This window comes from Lotus japonicus, chromosome 2 (assembly GCF_012489685.1).
Source record: "Lotus japonicus ecotype B-129 chromosome 2, LjGifu_v1.2".
Taxonomy (NCBI): Eukaryota; Viridiplantae; Streptophyta; class Magnoliopsida; order Fabales; family Fabaceae; genus Lotus; species Lotus japonicus.
The window spans coordinates 89,115,823-89,138,782 of NC_080042.1; the positions used below are offsets into that span (position 1 = coordinate 89,115,823).

The 22,960-nt window shown below is 39.6% G+C and overlaps 1 protein-coding gene across 1 annotated transcript; it reads right to left on the bottom strand.

Annotated features, from left to right (window-relative positions):
- Window positions 1–20,712: 20,712 nt before the first annotated feature.
- LOC130740754 (BES1/BZR1 homolog protein 2-like) lies at window positions 20,713–22,643 on the bottom strand. The gene is made up of 2 exons (XM_057593438.1): window positions 22,195–22,643; window positions 20,713–21,749 (listed from the first exon to the last, which is right to left on the bottom strand). The coding sequence occupies exons 1-2, from the start codon at window positions 22,420–22,422 to the stop codon at window positions 21,027–21,029; spliced, it is 951 nt and encodes a 316-aa protein (XP_057449421.1). The 5' UTR covers window positions 22,423–22,643; the 3' UTR covers window positions 20,713–21,026.
- Window positions 22,644–22,960: the final 317 nt, after the last annotated feature.

The following is a 22,960-nucleotide window of genomic DNA, read 5'->3' on the forward strand; positions in this document are numbered from 1 at the left end:
CGAGAAAAGTTTAGCCACAATTGCTCCTCTAGACACAGTGGCCTCTCAAAATTTCAACCCGTACTCGGAGTATTCGGTGATGTTGGATCCCATCAGGGGTTTAAACCTTAATGAAGCATACAAACCTGATGCCATGAGTGGATGACACAGCGATGAAGAAAAGGATGCCACAACTAAGTGGCAAAATGAGGTTAAAGATGATTAATTCGAGCCTAGCTCGAATTTCGGCTTACGCAGCCGAGAACAGAATAAGGACGGCCTTAGAGGCCGCAAGAATAGCCAAAGAAATGGCTACCGACAAAGCCAATGCCTCAATCTTGCCTGTCGAAATGACACCTCAAGAGGAGGCAACAGCAAATAAGGATAACACGTGCATAAGAAAATACGAGCAGAGTGTCGACGAATGCGAATTCGAGGACCTTCGCGATTTGAGACTGGATTGCATCTATGATGACGGTCCATTAGGTTTCGAAAAGCCAGTGGTTGACATTTCCAAGAAAGAGGAAGCACAAGACCCTTTGGAAGAAGTGGACCTGGGAGATGGCTTAGAAAGAAGGCCAACATACATCAGTGCTCTTATTGACCCGGAGCTAAAGGACAGGATGGTGAAATTACTCAAGGAATTCAAAGACTGTTTCGCTTGGGATTATGATGAAATGCCTGGCCTTAGTCGAGAATTGGTGGAATTAAAGTTACCCATCAAAGAAGACAGGAAACCGGTCAAGCAATTACCCAGGAGGTTCCATCCAGATGTGTTGGTGAAAATCAAGGAAGAAATCGAAAGACTCCTTAGATGTAAATTTATCAGAACGGCTCGATATGTGGACTGGTTGGCCAACGTGGTTCCAGTGATCAAGAAGAACGGAAAGATGAGGGTTTGCATTGATTTTCGAGATCTTAATGCTGCCACTCCAAAAGATGAGTATCACATGCCTATTGCTGAAATGATGGTAGATTCAGCTGCTGGTCATGAATACTTAAGCTTGTTGGATGGTTACTCAGGCTACAACCAAATCTTCATAGCAGAAGAGGATGTGTCGAAAACAGCTTTTCGATGTCCTAGTGCCTTGGGGACATACGAGTGGGTGGTCATGCCATTTGGGTTGAAAAACGCTGGCGCGACCTACCAACGGGTAATGAATACCATTTTTCATGATTTTATCGAAACTTTCATGCAGGTTTACATTGATGACATTGTGGTGAAGTCCCCATCAAGGGATGACCATTTGTTGCATCTAAGGAAATCCTTTGAGAGGATGAGAAAATATGGCTTGAAGATGAATCCCCTTAAATGTGCCTTTGGTGTTATTGCAGGTGATTTTTTGGGTTTTGTGGTGCATAAAAAGGGCATCGAGATCAACAAGAACAAAGCTAAAGCCATTCTCGACACTAGTCCACCAACTAGCAAGAAACAACTGCAATCATTATTGGGAAAGATTAACTTCCTAAGGAGATTCATTGCCAACCTCAGCGAGAAGACCAAGCCATTTTCCCCACTTCTTCGACTTAAAAAGGAAGATGCGTTCCGCTGGGAAGCAGAGCACCAAAAAGCGTTCGATGAACTCAAAGTGTACTTGTCCAGCCCACCTGTAATGGCACCACCTATGAGAGGAAAGCCAATGAAGCTGTACATCTCTGCCACGGATGGAACCATTGGAAGCATGTTGGCTCAAGAAGATGAAGATAGCAAGGAAAGAGCCATATTTTACTTAAGTAGGGTGTTAAATGATGCAGAAACTCGATACACCATGATCGAGAAATTGTGCTTATGCTTGTACTTCTCTTGTGTAAAGCTGAAATATTATATAAAGCCAATCGATGTAATGGTTTTTTCTCATTATGATATAATAAAGCACATGTTATCCAAACCTATCTTGCATAGTCGAATTGGTAAATGGGCTTTAGCTCTAACCGAGTATTCACTAACTTATGCCCCACTAAAGGCAGTTAAGGGACAAGCGATTGCTGACTTCCTGGCAGATCATACTTTGCCTCGAGAAATCGTAACTTACGTAGGCATCCAACCTTGGAAGCTATTTTTCGACGGTTCCAGCCATAAGAATGGCACCGGAATCGGGATGTTCATAGTATCCCCAAGGGGCATCCCCACGAAATTCAAGTTTAGGATTAAGAGTAACTGCTCAAACAATGAGGCTGAGTACGAGGCATTAACATCAGGCCTCGAGATCCTGATAGCCCTTGGGGCAAAGAATGTTGTCATAAAAGGGGACTCTGAGTTGGTAATAAAGCAACTTACCAAGGAATACAAGTGCGTCAGTGAAAATCTAGCTAGGTACTACACGAAAGCTAGTAATTTGTTGGCCAAGTTCGACGAAGCAAGGCTAGGTCATGTTTCCAGGGTAGACAATCAAGAGGCCAATGAATTGGCACAAATCGCGTCAGGATATATGGTCGATAAATGTAGGTTAAAAGAGCTTATCGAGGTCAAAGAAAAACTAAACCCCTCTGACCTCTACATCCTGGTCATTGACAATATGGCACCTAATGATTGGAGAAAGCCAATTGTCGATTACTTGCAAAATCCTGTGGGCACTACAGACAGAAAAACAAAGTATAGGGCAATGAGCTATGTCATCATGGGAAACGAGCTATTCAAGAAAAACGTCGACGGAACACTACTGAAGTGTTTAAGCGAAGACGACGCGTTCATAGCAATCTCGTCCGTTCACGATGGGCTATGTGGTGCCCACCAGGCAGGAATCAAGATGAAATGGATCCTATTTCGACAAGGGATGTATTGGCCTACTATCATGAAAGATTGCATGGAGTATGCCAAGGGGTGCCAAGATTGCCAGAGACACGCAGGAATACAACATGTGCCAGCAAGTGAATTACACTCAATCATTAAACCATGGCCATTCAGGGGATGGGCTTTAGACCTAATTGGCGAAATTAACCCATGTTCTTCTAGGCAACACAAGTACATAATAGTGGCTATAGATTACTTTACCAAGTGGGTAGAGGCAATTCCTCTACAAAATGTTACCCAGGACACGGTGATCGATTTCATTCAGAATCACATAGTTTATCGTTTCGGGTTACCTGAGTCACTTACTACAGACCAAGGCACAGTATTTGTAGGCCAAAAAGTGGCATCATTCGCGGAATCTTGGGGCATAAAACTCCTAACCTCGACTCCCTATTTCGCTCAAGCGAATGGTCAAGTAGAAGCGGCCAACAAAACATTGATCTCCTTGATTAAAAAACATGTTGGTCGAAAACCTAAAAGATGGCATCAAACATTGGGCCAAGTGCTTTGGGCTTACAGGAATTCACCTAAAGAAGCTACCGGGGCAACGCCATTTCGACTAGCATACGGCCAAGAAGCGGTGTTACCAGCGGAAGTATATTTGCAGTCATGCAGAATTCAAAGGCAAGAGGAAATTCCAAGTGAAGACTATTGGAATATGATGCTTGATGAATTAGTCAATCTCGACGAAGAAAGACTATTGGCGTTGGATACCTTAACCAGGCAAAAGGATCGCGTTGCTAAAGCTTACAATAAAAAGGTTAGAGTTAAATCTTTTATGCCCGGTGATTACGTATGGAAGGTTGTTTTACCAGTCGATAAAAGGGATAAACGCTATGGAAAGTGGGCCCCAAACTGGGAAGGCCCTTTCACAGTCGAGAAAGTACTTTTAAACAACGCTTATTCGATTAAAGAATTAGGAGGTTGAAACCGACAAATAACGGTAAATGGCAAATACTTGAAAACGTATAAGCCAACGTTGCATGAAATAAACATCGAATAAGGAAGCAAGAATAAGAAAATAAATAAAGTAAATTGCCAAACTCGAATGTTTTATTAATTAGAATAGAGCATTTACAACTATGGCAAAGAAACTTTAAAAAGGGGGATTAGCCCTATAACTATCGTATCTGGCCCTAAGAGGCTCCATGCGCCTCAAGACATCCTCTTGTTGGGATTCCAGTCTCGATTTCTCCTGTCGAAGATCCAGTTCCTCACGGGCAGTGGAAGAAAGCTTGTCCACCAAGGCTTTCAGAGCTCCCACACTCCCCTCAGGGTCCGCTTGGTTCAGAGCAGCCTTCAACTCTTCAAATTCTTCCATCTTCTCCTCAATTTGATGTTCAGCAAAGAACACTCGAGCAGTAAGCTCCCGGTGTTCTTCATATAGGGGTACAGCTTCATGCAGGAGGCCCAGAAACTCCAGGAGAGGAGTTTTTACAGAGGCAATTATATTCCTCTGCAAAAGCTGGTTAATGAGCCCGGTAAGCTCTTCAGCCAGAGAAAGAGAGGAATGCAATTCCCAAAACAGGTCTTCGTCAAAGGCCAAGCTCCGGATCTGGTTAAGAACACGACGGCTAGCCATGATTGAAAGGGTGTGTAAGAGCAGGAAAGGAATTCTGGAAAAGAGGCAAGGGAGAGTTTGAAGAAGTTACTGAAGAGAAGTAACCAAGAGTGCTCTATTTATAGTATAACAACAAAGGAGTGCATTGATTAGTGGCAATCAGTTGCCAACTCTTCATCTTATGGTTACAGGCCACATAAATTACCACTACCATCGTAAATAGCTTTGGCCTTTAATGAACAAAGACCTTCATTGAATCAAGAAAACGTGGTATAAGGTAGCAATAAATTGGCTTATTTCCCAGAAACCAAGTAATGACTACGTAAGGGGATGCAAGGGAGTTTGAACGGTGCAACAATAAGCGAATAGCCGTCAGAATAAATGCACAATGGAAACTGAAAAGACATGGCAAATTAAACGTCAAATTATATGGCCTACGTGCCAAAACCATTGTCGAAATATTACATGCAAATTGGCATCGAAAGCCATGGTTAAAATAGTGCCATCATTACATATTGATAAGAGGGAGTCCTAAAGCAGGGATTTAAAAGAGTTCAAACGATCAGCGAAGTTGGCAATCTTGGCATCGAGATCCTTCTTCACAGCCTGGTCAACCTCCAACTCCTTGATAACATCTTTTGTCGAGATGATCAGAGCCTTGGAGTCCTTAGTAAGCACATCCAACTGAGCCTTCACAGCAGGGCCTTCCTCGACCAAATCAGCTCGCTTTTTCCCCAACTTGGTAATCTCTCAATGCAGCTCCTCAAGTTTAGTGTCGACTTCAGAAATTTCGTCTGTAATCAAAACCTTCCTAGCAGTGAATTTCTTGAAGTCCTCTTTCATTGCTGCAACTTGAGCTTTACCAGAAGAGACTTTTGCTTCCTTAAGGCTGACAGCTTGACCAACATCCTTAACTTGATGAAAAGTGGCTGAAGCATCCACTAAGAAGGATTGAAGGTTGGCCAAAGCAGCAGCCTGATGAGAATCAAGTTTTTGGCCAAGAAGGAAGACGAGCAATTCCTTAGCAGCATGGCTCGCTTAAGGATCAACTTGGATCTGGTCGAGGAACCCACTGGCGAAAACAATAGCCTTCAGCCGACCCATACTCTCCTCGATTTGCTGAAAATTGGCCACCCCACTAGATTGAGCAGTCTCAGCAGTAGCATCAGCTTGATGGGGTGGAGAATCCCATTCCAAGGTGCCATCGAGAAAGCCATCCAAAGCTGCCAGCGGGTCCTCCTCAAATAAAGTGTCGAGCTTTTCACTAGACACACGAGATGAAGAGCCACCCTTGGCTTGAGGCGAAGGTGGCACAGTGGCAGTCGATTTTGGAGGAGGCATACATCCTTGCCTGGAAGAGGTTCTGCTTCGCGAATGGGAGAGGTTGCACCTTGAGTTTCCTACAAGAAAAGCCTCTTTAATGCCCTTTTCGATAAAGTAAAATGCATATTAGAGGAGCCAACAAAACATGAAAAGTATAAAGATACCTGGCAAGCAGATTCCTTATAAGGGCTCGAGTTGGTGGAGCTTCTGGAACGGCGAGGAGACTTATGACCAGATTTGCTCCTGACCTTCCTCCTTCCCTCAGATGTTGAGGTCTTTTTAGCCGAGGATGCGGCTTTGGGAGGTTTCTCGACACCTTCAGCTTTGGATTTTGCAGGGTTGGGAGCTGGAGAATTCTCACGGGATGGAGGATTAGAAGTAGAATGCTCATGGACATCAGCCTAAAAGAAACAGAACAAACAAGAAATGACTCAGATTAGGAAACCACAGGTTAAAATGTCACAAGGTACCCTCGAGAATGGAAAACATACCTGAATGGCGGCGTCGCCACCACCTTCTTTGTCATCGACTTCTGGTTGAGCATCAGATGCCAACTTAGAAGCCCCACTGGTGGTGGAAACACCAGCCCCTTTGGCCCTCTTCTGACTGGTCGAAGCAACAGGCTTAGGTTTTCTTTTCCGACTCTGTCGCAGAATACGTTAGTTCATAATCCAAAGAAATTGAAAAGAAAAAGGGAAAAGCATGGGGAAAGTACCTTGAGCTTGTCAGCAAGACTGACATCATCATCATCATCATCATCCTCAATCACGACTGGCTTGTCCTTGGAAGAATGAGCCACTGGGGAAATAACTTGAGGAGCTGATCGGGTAATGACTTCAGCTGTAAACAAAAGAGAAATTAAGAAGTAAAACAGGAAAGCCTAGGCCAAGTCGAAGTATTACCTTGACCAATACGCATGTTCAGCGATATGTGGTTGAAGATTTCGACGGGCACACGATACGGAAAGTTCCATAGGTGGTACTTAGTCCAAGTCACTCGCTTTCGAGGAGGTAGAGCTTGATTGGCCAACACATTTATGTTTACATGGTCAACCCATTTAGGCAAGACCGGTGGAAAAGCCAATGCAAACCTACTCGTAGGCAAAGATGGGAACCTAAAGCCAGTTTTTCGAATAACAAAAGATAGACCCTCCTCACCAGGAGGAACAACTAACTTGGATTTCTTGGCTTTAAATTCCCATTTTTGCCTTAATACTTGAGCTGCTTTCGCAACCGTATCTCGAAGGCGAAGAGTTGGGTAATATACCACACCAAAGAACTCTTGAAAAGATCGAATTTCTGCCAGGTGCGTACCTTTGGTCTTCTTCGGATCCTGCTTCTGCAAAAGAAAAGCATCTGTCATGCATTGCAGACAATCTACGAGGGGCTTCGAAATTTGAGCCCAATACTCAGACCACCAGGCTTTGAAAGCATTAGTGGCATAATATGAAGGAGCGTAAGTGAAGGGGCTCAGGTTGAGGAGTTTCTTGTTATAAAACTGAACAGTCGTGTCGAAAGCAGAAGCCCTCTTAATAGCTTCGGGGTACAGGACTAGACTCTTGTCAAATAAAGTGTTGGGTAGAACTTGGCTAAGCCCAAACTGTCGAGAAACCAATTGAGGGTTGTAGCCACATAGAGTGTAGTCACTGCTAGCAAAGCCCACAGTTAAAACCCTAGGAGATAAGAGGGTCCTCCAGAGCGTGATGTGGTGTTCTTTGGGCAATGCAGAATCAGAAGCATTAGGGTAAGAATTCCTCAGCCAGAAAGGGCCACGAACAGCCTTGCTGTAAGGAGAAAAACTGGAACGATAATGCTTCAGCTCGAGAAACATGGTAAAGTACCTTCTGAAATCAGCTTCAAAACTCGACGCATCATAAGCAGGGGTCAGGGTCTCGAGCCTGTGGGCATCAATCCTGGTGTTAGAAACAATTGGAGGATTATCTTGTGCCGGAAGAAGAGATTCGAAGACTGCATTCAACCAAAGTTGAAACAGCCAAAGAGGTCCAGCCGCATTCAGAGAGACGGTCTTGGTATTCCGGATATCCTCGACAGCTTCATTCAGCATTTGATTGCCAAGGACAAGCCTAGCCATAGCGAGTTGTCGACCCTCGTGAAGTAGATTGGCTAAGGGCAAAAGCTTGGCAGGAATACGCAAAGACTTGGTGCAAAAAACATAAGCAGACAGCCAATACATCAAGAAAGCGACATGTTCAGCATCAGACACCTCACCACTCTCGACATAATGGTCCTTAATGAATCGACTAAAAGAAATGTTGTCAGTAGGAATCGAGATGGGTTTAACAGTGGCAGGTGCAGAGTGATAATCATCACCAATGGGCCATAATCCGGTGATAGCAGCAACATCCAAGAGGGTGGGGGTGATCATGCCAAAGGGAACATGAAGGCAATTAGTGGACCTCTCCCAGAAATAAAGTGCACTCAGCAACATAGCAGGGTTATACGAGATTGGAGATCTCGACAGCTGAATCAAGTCGAGAATCCCGACATCCTTCCAGTGTTTCCTCTTATCTTCCTCAACCCTATCTAACCATTTCAGGTAGGCTTTGTCGTTAGCAGAGGGGTTAGGAGGAGCTGAACGAAAGGCTCGTTTTGGGTCGGAAAGAAATGGCATACGGTAAGAAGGTTGAAATGCCAAAATAAGCTCCTCTCTCCTAACGCTAGGGTGAAATGATTCATGTTCTTCAGGGAGACTATTGGGTCTATCATGCTTCACTACTTTCAAAGGACCCAAAATGGCGCGTAAAGTACCATTAACAGAGAAAGGAATGAGTACCTGGGATTTCCAGATAGCTCTCTTCTCTGCTTCGTTGGGGGGTTCCGGAATTGCCACGCGCTTGGATTCATCCAGCTTAAGCTCAGTGGCCAACGGAATGGTCTGCTCAGGATTGGAAGCCATTGAAGAAAACGGTAGATACTCCAGAGAAAACGGAAGAAGATGAAGTGAGAGCGCTGGGGGAAGGAGCTGAAGGTTTGAGAAAAGAGTAAAGCTTGAACGAGGAATACCAAGAGGGTATTTATAAACAGAAAGGGCAAACGGAACCCAGGCCGCATTGAGCAGTAATTTATAAAAATTTGGGGTCCAAGCGATTATTTTATTAGTTAACTCATGTCACCTCTCAGCTTTTTGGCATAGGTAAAATCATGGCCCTAAAAAGGCTATAACTGTCAGCTAGTGGAGAAGTCATCAGACGTTATGGTTGCTGATTGGACTTGAAGATCGAATGGTCGAGAGCACAAAGTACTTGAATCGTTGGAATCGAACGGCTGCGATCAAAAATGCTTGGTGCCTTCAAGCTAAAGCATTCGACAACCAACATTCTTGGGGGGCAACTATTAAGCTAAAAATTACGAGTACTACGACTCTCGACACCATGGTGCAAAGGTAGGTTCTCGACAGAAAGGGTTATGGCGAAACCGGCAACTCAGCACACGGTGTCCCTCAAAGTCAAGTTAGTGAGAGCTATATCTCGACAAACTCAGCAGATGAAGAAATCTCGATCATCTTAATGGAAGAGGCAATTACCGAGTAACAAGCAACCACAAGCACGTGCATATACCCACGATGCCACGAATTGCAACGGTGGCCCACGACTCAGAACCATCCACGTGGCAATAGAGTCACGTGCGCGAAGACCACCGGCTAAACGTGGGGCATGGCGCCAAAATTTAAAACCCACGAAGCCATCATGCATCCAAGAAAAACCGCCAAGAACGTGGGCAGGAACAGCACTATAAATAGAAGAAGCAGCAGCAGAAAAAGAGGTTCCCAACTCAACTCTGAAAATTCACCAAAAGCTCCAAATGTCCGCATCAATGAGACTCAAGGAGCACAACGTGATGATGGAGGAGTATGTTGCAGAACCAACGCTTTAGTTTTCTCGTGTTTAAGCTTATTTAATTCCCAGTTCCTTTATGCATTTTCTTGTCGAGATCCATATCTCTTGTTAGTTTTTTGTGTTATTTTATGTATGTGACTCCTTTGTAATTGACCCGTGTTTAATGAAATTCAGTTCTGTCTAAACCAATTCGTTTTTTTGTCGAGAAACACACACACACACACAATACTTTGGCAAAGCGTTTTCTCAAAAGGACCCTGAATCTAAACTTCCTTTAGTCGAACTAAGAGGATATTTGTTTACCAAAAATCCACGTAAACAACTGTCAAGCGCTTTTTTTAGAAAGCATTGTAGAACATGAGATCTCCTACAACGCTTATTCTTAAAAGTGAGGTAGTATGTGTTCCTTTTATATCGCTTTCTTTGAAGAAGCGCTTTAGCATGTGTGCATTCTACAACGCTTCTATTAAAGAAGTGTTGTAGCATGTATGCATTCTACAAGGCTTTCTTAAAAAAAGCGCTTTAGAATGGAACATTCTACAGCACATTCTTAAAAGAAGCGTTGTAGCATGTATGTGTTCTATAACCCTTTCAAAAGAAGCGCTTTAAAGGGACATCTTTTAAAAAAAATTGCAGGTATACCTACTATACCAATTTCATGAATCAACCACTAATTACAAAAATGGCTATTCAGATCCAAATTCAAGTATACAACATTTAAGGATTAATACTATCATTTAGAGATAAATAATACTATCAAGCACACAGTAACTTGAAGGAATAGGATTAATCTCCTTTTTTTGTTGATAAACCAAAGTGTATTTAATCAAAAGCACAAGGGTGCTTAATACATAGATGATCAAAATACAAGAGATTAGAAAACTACAAAATGCTTAGTATGTAACTACAAGTAGCTACATGTAACTACAATGTGGTTCTGTGTTCTTAATCTCAATACCCCCATCCTTACATAAATGGTAGGATGACTTACACAGCATCAGAACTCCGGAAGATCTTCAAAAAGCTGCAGACATCTTGGCTTCAAAAAAATTAGTAGCAGCTGCTCCACATTTCCTGATACAAAACCTCAACTCTGACATCTAGGGAAGGAACCTTTCACAAACCAGAAATTACCAAAGCCAGCATCCACCTATCCCTGCAACTTTATTTTTGTTAAGGAATCCAAACAACTAATAGAAGTAGTATCAGCATGCGCTACGAAAACAATTTCATGATTTATCTAACCTTTGATTTAAGTTATCCGAACCCAAACATCCAAAGATCAAAGACAAAAAAAATAGAATCATGGATCCATAGAGATACGGCCACAACCTCCTCCAAAGATCAAACTAGAGAACCTAAGTCCATAAGAAAACCATATTGATTGTGAAAATTTTCTCAGTCAACATCAGACCTATCAGCCACTTTCTCCCAAAAAACAAGAAGTAAAAATCCAAGGCTACCTTCATCCATGATACAACAGAACCTCCAAATAATGCCAAATAGAACCCATATACATTCTGCTGCATAGAGGAACAATAGAGGAAAAATATAACAAAACACTTACAGGTTGTGTAAAAAATATGATGGAGCAATTTAAAGGATTAAGGTTCATATGCTATAACAATACATATATATATATATTATTTATATATATATATATATATATATATATATATAAACACATATTAAAGAGCAAGTCCATGAAAGAGGGACACTGTCCTAAGACAAGCTAAACAAACATTAGTAAGATAGAATTGCATGTCAATGGCAGAATCCTCAACAAGGAAAAAGAATTGGAAGCATTCTTCTATAATAAATGAGGTACAATACACCAAACAGAAGGTAGCACAACTTCCGAGCGGGGATAATTGATGATCAACTTTGTGTATTTTGCGAAAATAGGTATTTTGTGTAATCCATTTTATGAAGACTACTAACCTCTCTAAGGAACTCTTTCAACTGATCATCATGGAAATTCTGAACCGTTAAAACCTTTACAGCAACATCCTGCATTTTTAAAACAATGATAAATGCACCAAAATGGTTAAGAAAAATATAGTCATAAGCTGTATCCAAAATATGCATTCAAGCCTTCAACGAGCTAATACAAAATGTGTCAATGATTAAATATAATCAAGTCATCTTGGCAGCTAAATGACATCAATACACTAGGCTTAGGAAAAGTAGATACTGAAAGCATTATAATGCAACAGTAATAAACTTAAATGTGCACAGATGCAGCAAATATCAGCATAATAGAATACTTACTGATCCATGCCATTCAGCGCGATACAGTGTCCCAAATGATCCTGCATAGAGAAAAGAGCATCCACATTTAGAGTCACCATATCTCTTAGGTTCCTTCGAAAAGAAGAACCAGGGGAAGCAGAAAATTTACCAGCACCAATACGCTCTTTGATTCGTAAATCATCCCATGATATCTCTAGCCAGTCCATTGCAAATGATAGTTCAATATTCAAGTGAATGACCAAGATATTCCCAACACTGGTTTTGAAGTCTATTGTTAACCTGTTTCTGTTCGGACTCCCTGGATGAGCTCAGCACATAATCATTTTAGTTATTTTTTTACCCCAAAGTTTCCCTTTACAATGAGCTTATTATTGGAAGTTTCTTGTTCTATAACTAAATTTTTACCAAGCCTGGGATATTCATGTAGTGATGCTTCATAAGTTGGAATGAAAGCTTCATAAATACCTTCATAAATAAGAGGAAAGATTAAAAAGCCTAAAGTCACATTTGTGGTTGTTCCCTTTCAAACCAAAAAGGATTAGAGGTGGTCTGTACATCTAAAAGTTTGATCAACTGAAGCATAATGTAACCATTGTTAACTTTGAGTGAATCACTTTCCTTAGCTTGCTGATTTGCCTGTACGCCACCTGTGAGAGATTGAGAAACAACTAAGAATAACTTTAAAAGTAGGAATGATCTCTGCAAATTAAGATTTACAAAACCAGAACTATTTGAGCATACGATTCCCTGTCCTCAATAGGTGTCAATCTTGATTTTCACAACCAACTACATTCCAGAAGCTCGGAGAGAAAAAGGCCAAAGAACCTTTAAATGCATGTATCATAAAAACTTAGGATTCGACCGAGTGGGAAAAAGCAAAAGAAAGTTTAAATGTTTTGACTTTTGAAATAGGTGGAAATCTGAAACTTTTCAGGCAATGAAAATTGAAGCATGTGCTTGATGATGTAAAATAGCTTAATGTTACGTTTGTGCACATCTGCACGGTTTCTCAAATCAATTGACAATTTTTTTGTGAAATACCACTCATACTAATGAACCGACCTGGTAAAACTATTTATGCCATCCTACAAGTGAGGTTGAAGTGATATGCAACTGAATGATCAAGAACGTATCAAGGTTTATATACTTATAGATTCCGATGGTGAGAGCTGCGTTTCCGGTGGAGAGGTGATTGTCTGAGAGGATGTGCGCAACATCGAGTCCACCCAGAGGAGATTCATTATGGGACTGGGTTCACTTTAAACCTAGATAAAAAACCTCATCGAGTCTACCCAGAGGTGATTGTTCATTCTCTTCTTCCTCTGAGCAAAACCTCAAGAAGCGGAAGAGGGCCAAAGGAGGCCGCTACCAAGTACGACAAGGCGGGGTGAAGATAAAGGGCCCTAACGCCATCATCAACTTTCCGAATACTCCAAAGGAGGAGCCAACGGGGGCGGTTCATTCTTCGATGTCCTGGCCTCACCGACTTCTGTTCTTCCCTACGGCGGCGATTCGGGACTTGATCATCACAAATGTCAGAAGAGAAGTTGTGGTAGACACTGGATTTCAGGGTTTCTAAAGTGGAAGAGTGGGGTGCGAAGTTTGTGGTTAGTGCAGACTAGTTTTTTTTTTACTTTTGTTTTAGAATAATAAAATTATGGCTTAATTGCACTTTTGGTCCCCCAACTTTGGCCTTCCTGCAAAAATCGTCCCTAAACTTCAAAATTAGCAAAAACCATCCCTGAAGTTTACACCCGGTTGCAAAATTGGTTTTCCGTTACACTTCCGAGAGAAACTAACGCTTTCTGGGTGAAACAAATTAAAAGCCCAGAAAATTCATAAGAGTTTTCATCATCTTCAACAATCTTCATCATCAATTCATTTTCTTCATTCAAAACCCAGAAAATCCCAAAAATAAAAATTATCTCAAATTTTTTTTAACAACCAGATCCAATCCTTCTCCACCCAGAGTTGTCTTATTGCTATCTGTAATAAGTAATGCAACATGAAATGTGCATCGTGACTCTTATAACCAGATATTTTCTTCTCAACGACATTCACACATCTTGAAATATTGGATGCAGTGCCATCTGGTAATTTGGCAGCCTTCAAAACACCACAAAAAGTAGACTTCTCTTATGAAGTCATTGAAAAACATGCTTTTACAACTCTGCACGACCTCCACCAACATCCCTAGGATGAAGATTTTTTCTAATGCCCATGTCTTGCAAATCATAACGAGCATTAATATGGTCTTTTGTCTTCCCTGGGATATCTAACAAAGTCCCAATAATGTTATCACAAATGTTATTTCGATGTGCATTACATCAAGGTTATGACGTAATGTATTATGGGCCCAATAAGGCAATTCAAAAAAAAATTGACCTCTTCCTCCATGGACCATCAAATTTTTGCTTTTTTGTCTTTCCAAATACATTGTTGAAATTCTTTAAGATTTCTAGTATCTCTGTCCCTTTCAACAAAGGAGATGTTGTTCTGAATTCCATCTTGCCATTAAATAAATTTTCAGTAGTTCTCCAAGTATGGTCTGCTGGCAAAAAAACACGATGATCCATGTAACACATCTTATGACTATGTTTCAAATAGGTTGAAGAAGTGTTATAGTTGCAACAAGCACACGCCAACTTTCCTTTCGTGCTCCAACCTGACAACATGGCATATGCAGGGTAATCATTAATTGTCCATAATAGTGCAGCATGCATTTGGAATGTTTCTTTTCTTGAGGCATCATATGTCTCTACTCCTACTTCCCATAATTCCTTCAACTCCTCAATCAACGGTTGAAGATACACATCAATATTTTTTCCAGGTGATTGTTGACCAGGAATAAGTAATGGCATCATCATGTACTCAGACTTCATGCACAACCACGGCGGATAATTGTATACCACCAACAAGACAGGCCAGGTACTATGTGATATGATCATCGTCCTGAACAGATTGAATCCATCACTAGCCAAACCAAGTCTTACATTTCGAGGATCGGATGCAAAATCAAGATGTAGCCCATCAAAGTCCTGCCATGCTTGGCCATCAGCAGGATGTCTCAACTTCCCATCCTTTGAACGCTCTTCTTCATGCCACCTCATTGAATCAGAAGTCCTTGAACACATAAACAACCTTTGAAGCCTAGGAATCAAGGGAAAGTGTCTCAGGACTTTTGCAGGAACTTTATAATCACTTTCAGATTTCTCAAATTCACCGGCAACTTGAGGAAATTCTTTCCATCGTGAAGCTTTACAAGGTCTGCAGAAATTGTCATTTTCGTACTCTTTCCAATAGAGCATGCAATCATTTGGGCATGCATGAATCTTTTTATAATCAAGGCCAAGATCCCTGATCATGCCCTTTGTTTTGTTAAAGGATTCAGGAATATTTAGATCAGGCATAGCTTCTTTAAGTAACTCTAACAAGGCGGTGAATGACACATTGCTCCACCCATGAGTACACTTCAACAAGTACATTCGAATTATGAATGATAAGGTAGAGAAATTTTTGCATCCTGGGTACAATTCTTTTTGTGACTCATCAATCAAATTGTAGAATTTTCTAGCATCCTCATTAGGACCCTCTGGCTCTGCTCCTGCCACATATTTAAATGTTTCGTACAACAATCCATCAATGTCATCATGATAGTCCTCTTCCATGTCTTCATCAACTTCCATCATTTGCTCCGCATGATGTATCCAAACATTGTAGCCTTCCAAACATTGTAGCCTTCTAGAAATCCCGTGCAGATTAAATGATCGTAAATCACATTTCTTTTTTCCCAACAACAATTCCCGCACTTAGCACATGGGCATAAAATCTCATCTCCTTGAGGTCTTCCTTTTGTATAGGAAAAATCTAAAAATGATTCAACACCATTGATATACTCGCTACTAAACCTTGGTTGTTTAGTCCACTCTTTGTCCATCTTTTTAAATCTTAGTAAAAATGAGAGTTCATACATATGCTATAAGTCACCATGAGAATACGATTTTTAATCTAAGAAAAGTTATTACTTGGTATAAGCATAGTTAGTGCTATTAAAAGACATCATAGGCAAATCAATATTTTCAAACTGATAAGAAAACTATAATATGTCAAACCAGTAGGTACCATTAGGGATATAAAAAATCAGGATTTTAGAGGATTCCTATGAATTCAGCTACAATTGAACAAAGTGAGACAAGAATATGATTGTCAACCATTAGGGATCTTTATCTAGTGTCACTTATGATATCAGTAGACCATAGCAATATGGATCAGTTACCATGAAGAATCACTCAAGAATCTACCTAGTTTATGTAATTCACTGATTTGAGGGAGGGTGCTTCTAAATTTAGCTGAATGGGATACAGTGGTAGGGGGAGTTCTAACCATATTAAACAATGCGATTATTGGACTAATTGTAGTTTAGCCTAACCATAGTTAAGTTGCAAGTTGTCAAACATTGCCAAATGCTATCTATTGTATATAAATTATAAATACTGTGTAATGAATGAATGAAAACAGTTTTTCCTCATTCAATACAAAAAGAGTACAAGGAGTTCACTACAATTTTTTTTATAGGGAAAGAATTTATTAAAAAGAGTACAAGGAGTACTCCAAACCCAAAAACAATGATCAAAATTCAACAAGAAAAAAGTAAAAAGGAGAAAAAGACAATACAAAGTACCAATATAAACTAGTATATAAGCACACCCCACCAAAACCAACACATGTAAAGGGACCCCATAACAAGTCTAAACTTTACCCCACCACCTTCCAAAATACTAAGTTGAATAGCCCCACCATTCCAATTGAATTCACGCAGGACCAGAAACAATGGTTGAAATCAAACCTCCATGGTAATATCAAAAACAACACACGGTTCATCTACATAAATACAATAAGCATTCAAGAATTGACACAAGCAATAAACATCCATAGGTGGTGTTCTACAATTTGCCAAAATATGGGTTCCTAGTTACAATATATCATAATCAGATTAAATTAGATAACACAATAAAATTGGATTTCTGCTAAATCGATAAATTCACATGAATAATGAACTTCAAGCATGAATTGCAGACAAGCAAATACAAATACAACAGTCAATTAAAAATTCAATGAAGAGAAAAGAGAATACAACTAAAAGGGGTTTAGATATCTAACATATTGAGAAGAGCTTGAGTCAACTGGGTGAGGTTCTCTTAAACCAAAGAGGTGAACTGCAAATAACAGAAAAGAGATGGAAATCGGAATCAGAACGAAAAGAGGCGGAAATCAGAATCACATGAGAAGAGAGAACGAAAAAATCACCTGTGGAGGAGAGCGTTGTGTGAATTACGAGTTGCTTGTTGTGATCAGAAGGCGTGAAGAGAGGGCGATAACTGGTAGACAATACGGGAAGAGATGAGCGCTGATGGAATCCCTAGAGAGGAAGATGAACGGCGTGCCATGCTATGGAGAGAAGAGGCTAGGGTGTGTGTGAGTACTGTTAGGGTTGGGTTTGGGGTTTTCAGAGAGTGGCAAATGTGGGAGGGAGGGAATTAGCGTTTTAGGAAGAAAAAAAATAGAAAAAATAACCGGGAAATATTAGCGGTTTTTTTCTTCTCTTAAACCAGATTTAATTTACTTCTTAAAATTAATAAATGTTGCCTAACTTTTACTATGAGAACGGTTCATCAATTGTCGTTGAATATTAATTAGGCAACACTTTACAAGTGTAGCACTTGTCCAGTTTTAAGGACAAGATTACAATTGTAGTCTTTGATCTAGAACACCGTTGCCTAAAATTGCTTGTAGAAACAGTTACCAAATTGTTTTTAAAAAAATATCAAGTTTTATAAAACCGTACTCGTTTTATGTTCTAAGACCATTTAAGCAATTGTTGACAAGTCAAATGGCTACACTTCATTAAACCGTTGCCTCATCTATAATACAAGAACAATTATAAAAATGTAGGTACGAAAATTATGTACAATTAAAAAACCGTTGTCGGATCAACTTTTCAAGAACATTTTTTTGTTTGTTGCTGAGGCATATGTTGCCTAAAGTCCAAAATGTTGTAGTGTGTAGAGAGAAAAAAAAACTTGCATTATGATTCTTGTTGGCTTCCTTAAAAGTATAGTTTGGAAAATGTTTTACCTTCTTGTAGTGCTACCTTTAATTTGAATGTAATTGGCTTATAAAAAATTAGGATTTGACACGAGACTTCGCCATTGTTTGGTAAGTAAAAGAAGTATCATAAGCATTGAAAGATCGAAAATAAATTAATTAATAGTATATAATTTACTTTAAATTTTTATCAAGGAAAAGGAATGTAATTTTTTTGTATTTAAATGGTGAGATGATGTGATTGGTCGTGAAAAAACTATATAATTGACCCTGAGTAAAAAAAAAATTGTCGAAGGCTCATAATTCATTTAATACTCAAAGGGCTACGGCACTTACAATAGATCATCATACATATTAAATGAAGAGATTAGGTCATAAGCCAAACTAACTTATAAGACCAATTCATTGACCCCGAGTAATAGATATTTTTGTTTTTGATCGACAAGTAATATGATGTTTTGTGTTTTTGTCAATAAGTAACATGGATCATTATTTTTTGTCAATATAACATGGATCTTATGAAGCTGCTTAAAACCGAGTAAGCTACGAGCCTGGAAAAATAACAGAACAAGCATGACAAAAATATCAATATGACCCAAAAAAAAGGGTTATTTGTATTTGAAAAACAAATCTGTTGTATTGGACCAAGAAAAATGATATTTGGACAAAAACACTATTGTAACCGTATTTTGACATCTGTAGTTTTTATTACGAAAATACTCATTGCACCCCCCCCCCCCCCAAAAAAGGAAAAGAATACGGAATACCCAAAATAAAGCTAGGAGTGAAAATATTGAAAAACTTGTTTTCATTAAAGTCTGAAATAATATATCCAAGATAGTATCATTTGCAACTATAACTACCCCCCACCCCCACATTGCCTTTTGTATGTTTGGGACATTTTTTATATTTTTATATTGGATTAAATTAAATAGCATTTTGATAAAAATTTAATGGTAATGCACCGCCACTGTAAATATTTTTTACACATACATCCAATGATGATTTGTCAAATCTGAAAATAAAACTTTTAATTTAATTAAAATAAAAAGAAACATAAATGTTTTTGAATTCGTGTCACTCGGTTATTGAACGTATGTGTAAAACATTTTTACACTGAAAGTACACAACAATTAAACTCTTTTTTTTGTTACACTAAGGTATCCCTATCGTGACGGTCAGTTCTCCCAAAAATTTGCATTTAAACCATTTACTAGATGCTTAAGAAATTAAGTTATTTCCTAAACCATTGACTGAATGCTTAAGAAATTAAGTTATTTATTAAGAATTAAATGGATGTGCACCATCAGTGTAAACATATTTTACACAATCATCAAATTGAATTGCGCCACATCATAAAAAATATCTTTTTTATAATTAAAATTTAAAATGAAAGTTATTATTTCTCATACTTGGTTTCATGTTTTGCTTCTTTTGGGTTTTCCTTTATTTGTAGAATTGGTAATAAGGTCGCGGACCACTTGGCGAAGCATGCTGGGGACTTCGAAGACTCGGTTTGGAACGATGAAATTCCCCACTTCTTCATGCCGTTAGTTCTTGATGATGTACGGGCTTCAGTGCCTAGTTGATATTTCGTTCTAATATTATTACTACATTTCAAACAAACAAAAAAAGAGACAGCGCATATCTATTAAACTCATTTACTAATCGTACGTTCTAGTCTTCTCGACCTTGGAGGTTTATTTCATTATTTGGATTGAAAAAGTTATTTAATTACCAAATAAGACAAATTCTCAATTGAATTTATTTTCTAAACAAAATAGAAAATTCTCTCCATTTAACACAAATATTTCTTTTAATTAGTATTCACCCATTTTCTATTTCGATTTTCGTTGAAAACTTAAACACCTGAAAGCATGTTGGGTGGAATTTTAACAAAAAAATCTTCAAAAACATTTCCCAAAACAGACCAAAATTAAATTTGTAAAACACTAACCCAGCCCCCATGCTCAGCTTGCTGCAGCGTTCCATCTCCGTCTCCAGTCTCCACAGAGTTCCATGACACCGCACGCACACAAATATGAAATATTGCATGAACGCAAGCTATGTGAGTTTGCTGTCACAGTGGGAACTGGGAAGCATAAATGCCAGCAATGCAGCTGAGACAACGGGACACTAGCTGTAATGGCAGAAAAGTGCATGTTTCTTTATGTATATTGAGTTTTATATAAGTTTGATTTTAATTTTAGCATACAATTGTAGCTGTTGTACAATACCATCCAATTTTGGGATGATATCTTACTTCATTATTTTAACTATTTTTACTTTTATGATTTTAAAAAATTACAACATTTCATACGCTTCTCTTGAAAATTGTTAAAGCAAACACATTTCTAAAGCATTTTTCATTTTCCAAAAACAAAAAACAAGTCAAAATAAACATAGTTTTAAAATCTTGAAAATTTGACAAATGAGGACAAGAAATACAAACCACAAATAAAATGCGTACTAATGGAACAAAGAGGAAGACACAAACTGGTAAGAAAAGAAAAGAAGTGATTTTAATACTACTGCCAATCTGCCATTTACATAGCAAAAATTGAAACACTAATGCAGTAGTTTATGTGCTCATTTCAGCAAAACTGGAGAAAAAAGATCAAAGACAACTCAAACATATGCAAAAGCATCAAATTAACACACATATTCTTAGCACATCAATTTCAGACACTCTTAGGAGGATACTCAGAATGAAAGGAATCACTGAAGCAAAAACATTGACACACATCAACAAGAGGAAGAAATTATTAAGAGGAAGAAAATTGTCAAAAAATATCATCAAAAAGAGGAATAAGAAATATCATCTAGTTTCCCCTGGTCAGTAAGTTAACATTCAAGTCTGAAAACACTTCCTTAAGGTTGCTTCAAATGCAACTCTTCAACAATAAACATGGCATTACAATGAAGTCAATTTCATAATAATGTAAGCACTAGCCACTGCTATATAAAAAGAACTGTACACATAAAGAAAATATAGCATAACAAACCAACATCCCTGACGAAGGGAGAAGAAGCAGAACCGAGCAATCCACGAGCTCACCAAGGAAACCAGGCACCTTTAGTCGAAAGATTGCAGTTGAATAATTGATTTTGCAGTGAGGTATAGACATACAGAGGTAAGTGGGTCTTAGCATTAGCCATTAGGCTTTTCCACACCCTAAAGTAAGCTCCAACTCTTCCATTCCTACTTCATGGATTCTCTCACCCTCCCACGGCTTCACCCTGCCATTCTCAAAGTCAAAATCTGATCCTCTACCTATCTCTGCACCAGAACCCCATGGCAGGCCTTCATTCATATCCATGGAACTTTGGGGAGTGATCATCTGAATTGCTGGCTTCACGAGATTAAATGTCGGGGAAGGAGGAGCAGCAGCAGCAGAGGCTGGTGTTGTCTGGAAACTAACCCAGCGACCAGAGTCCACAGTGGAAGCATCCGATTCATCGCATTCGGGAATAGTGGAAGTGGCCACGTGGTGCCGGCGTGAGGGGCTTGACGGGGCAGAAGTAGCAAAAAGGGGGTGCCGGAAGGCATTGAAGGAGCCATTAGAGAAGGGTTCAAAATCAGCTTTCCGCTTCGAACTTCTGGGAGAAGAAAGAGGCGGGGTTACAGGGGCGCTATTAGATATCCTGAGAGGCGGAAGGTTCGTAGGGATGGAAGTTATGTTGCGAATAAACGGGAGGAGAAAGGAAGAGGGGCTCGCATCCATGCGAGTGGGACTAGGGAAAGACGACGAGGTTGGACTGGCGTGGTACGACGGAACAGGACTAGGGAACGACGAGGATTGCGGACTTGGCTGAATGGAAGAACAAGCACTCATATTCGGTGGTGTACCTCCAATCTCAATTGGGGGTCTCCTGCATCCCTGTATCAAAATCACTCACTGCTATTAGCCAAATCATGATTTATCAATTCACACAAAACACAGTTGTGGATTCAACAAAAACCAATATGTAAAGGATCAAAACTTTCTTCCGATCAACATTTATGCTATATGCACAACAAATCAGCCTCAGAAATCTGACATTACGATGAAATTGAAAATTAACATATACACTATACAGTATCAAATGTAAGAACCTAAACAGCGTTACGAAGTATAATCATGAACTAGTTCTACAGATCAAGATAGCTAGCATACGAGATTTGAAAATCAAAGGTTCAATTTCAATTTACAGCAAGTAATTAATAGTAAGATGCAGATCCAGAACATAGATAGCAAGCAAAATTGAGAGCGAGTAAAAGGGAAAGGGTTTGAAATCTAGATCTGAGACTGAGATGCAGTTACGGAGGGGAAAGGGGAAACAAACCTTTCGATAGGTAGTGCCATCTTCTTCGACGATCCAACCAGCTTCAGCACAGAGAGCTTTCAAGACCTCGTTGTTGTCGCAGTGTTTGGGAAGCTTGAAGTTCCCTTGAGCTCGAAGGCCAGTGAAGATCTTAGCAGCAATCGCTCTCCGTCGTCTCTCTCTCCGCTTGTTGTTCTCCCTCTCCTTCCACGTCGGTAACCTCCCCGTGGATCCACCGCCGCCGGCCATCGTTCCGGCGAAGAAGATGTAGAGCACAATTCACGTGTTGAAGATTGTGGTGTGGTGTGGTGTGAAGATGAAGAAGAAGGAAGGAAGAAATGTTGCTTCCTTTTGAGATTCTTGGGTTCTCTTCTCTCTCTTTCCCTTTTCACACTGCCGTAGTTTTCCCTTTCTTCATAATTATTGCTTCTATTTATTTTTTTTCTGGATTGGAGAACCACGGGGATGGACCCCCACTAAATTCATCATACAAATAATACAGCTGATATTTTTGCAAGGGTAAGGGTAGTACTTCTCACTTCTCAGCTGACATCTTTACCCACAGATATATAAATATTTATATTATATGATAAAATGTGGTATGGTTATATTTGGAAAGTGAAAGAAAGTATTTACACTTCACTCATTTATCCTTCGATGGTCCATAATCGGTGGGTGGACTCACCATAAAACTCTCTCCTACTCCTTATGTCGTATAACCAAATGAGAGAGGGAGCTCATCTCTTCCCTACCTCTTTCTCATGTATCTCTCTCTTTCTACTAAGTT

Bases quoted from the DNA above. Each gene is read 5' to 3' on its own strand.
- LOC130740754 (XM_057593438.1), bottom strand. From the start codon at position 22,422: ATGGCCGGCGGCGGTGGATCCACGGGGAGGTTACCGACGTGGAAGGAG. The intron at 21,750-22,194 runs GTTTGTTTCCCC...ATTTTGATACAG, and splicing joins ATGGCACTACCTATCGAAAG to GGATGCAGGAGACCCCCAAT.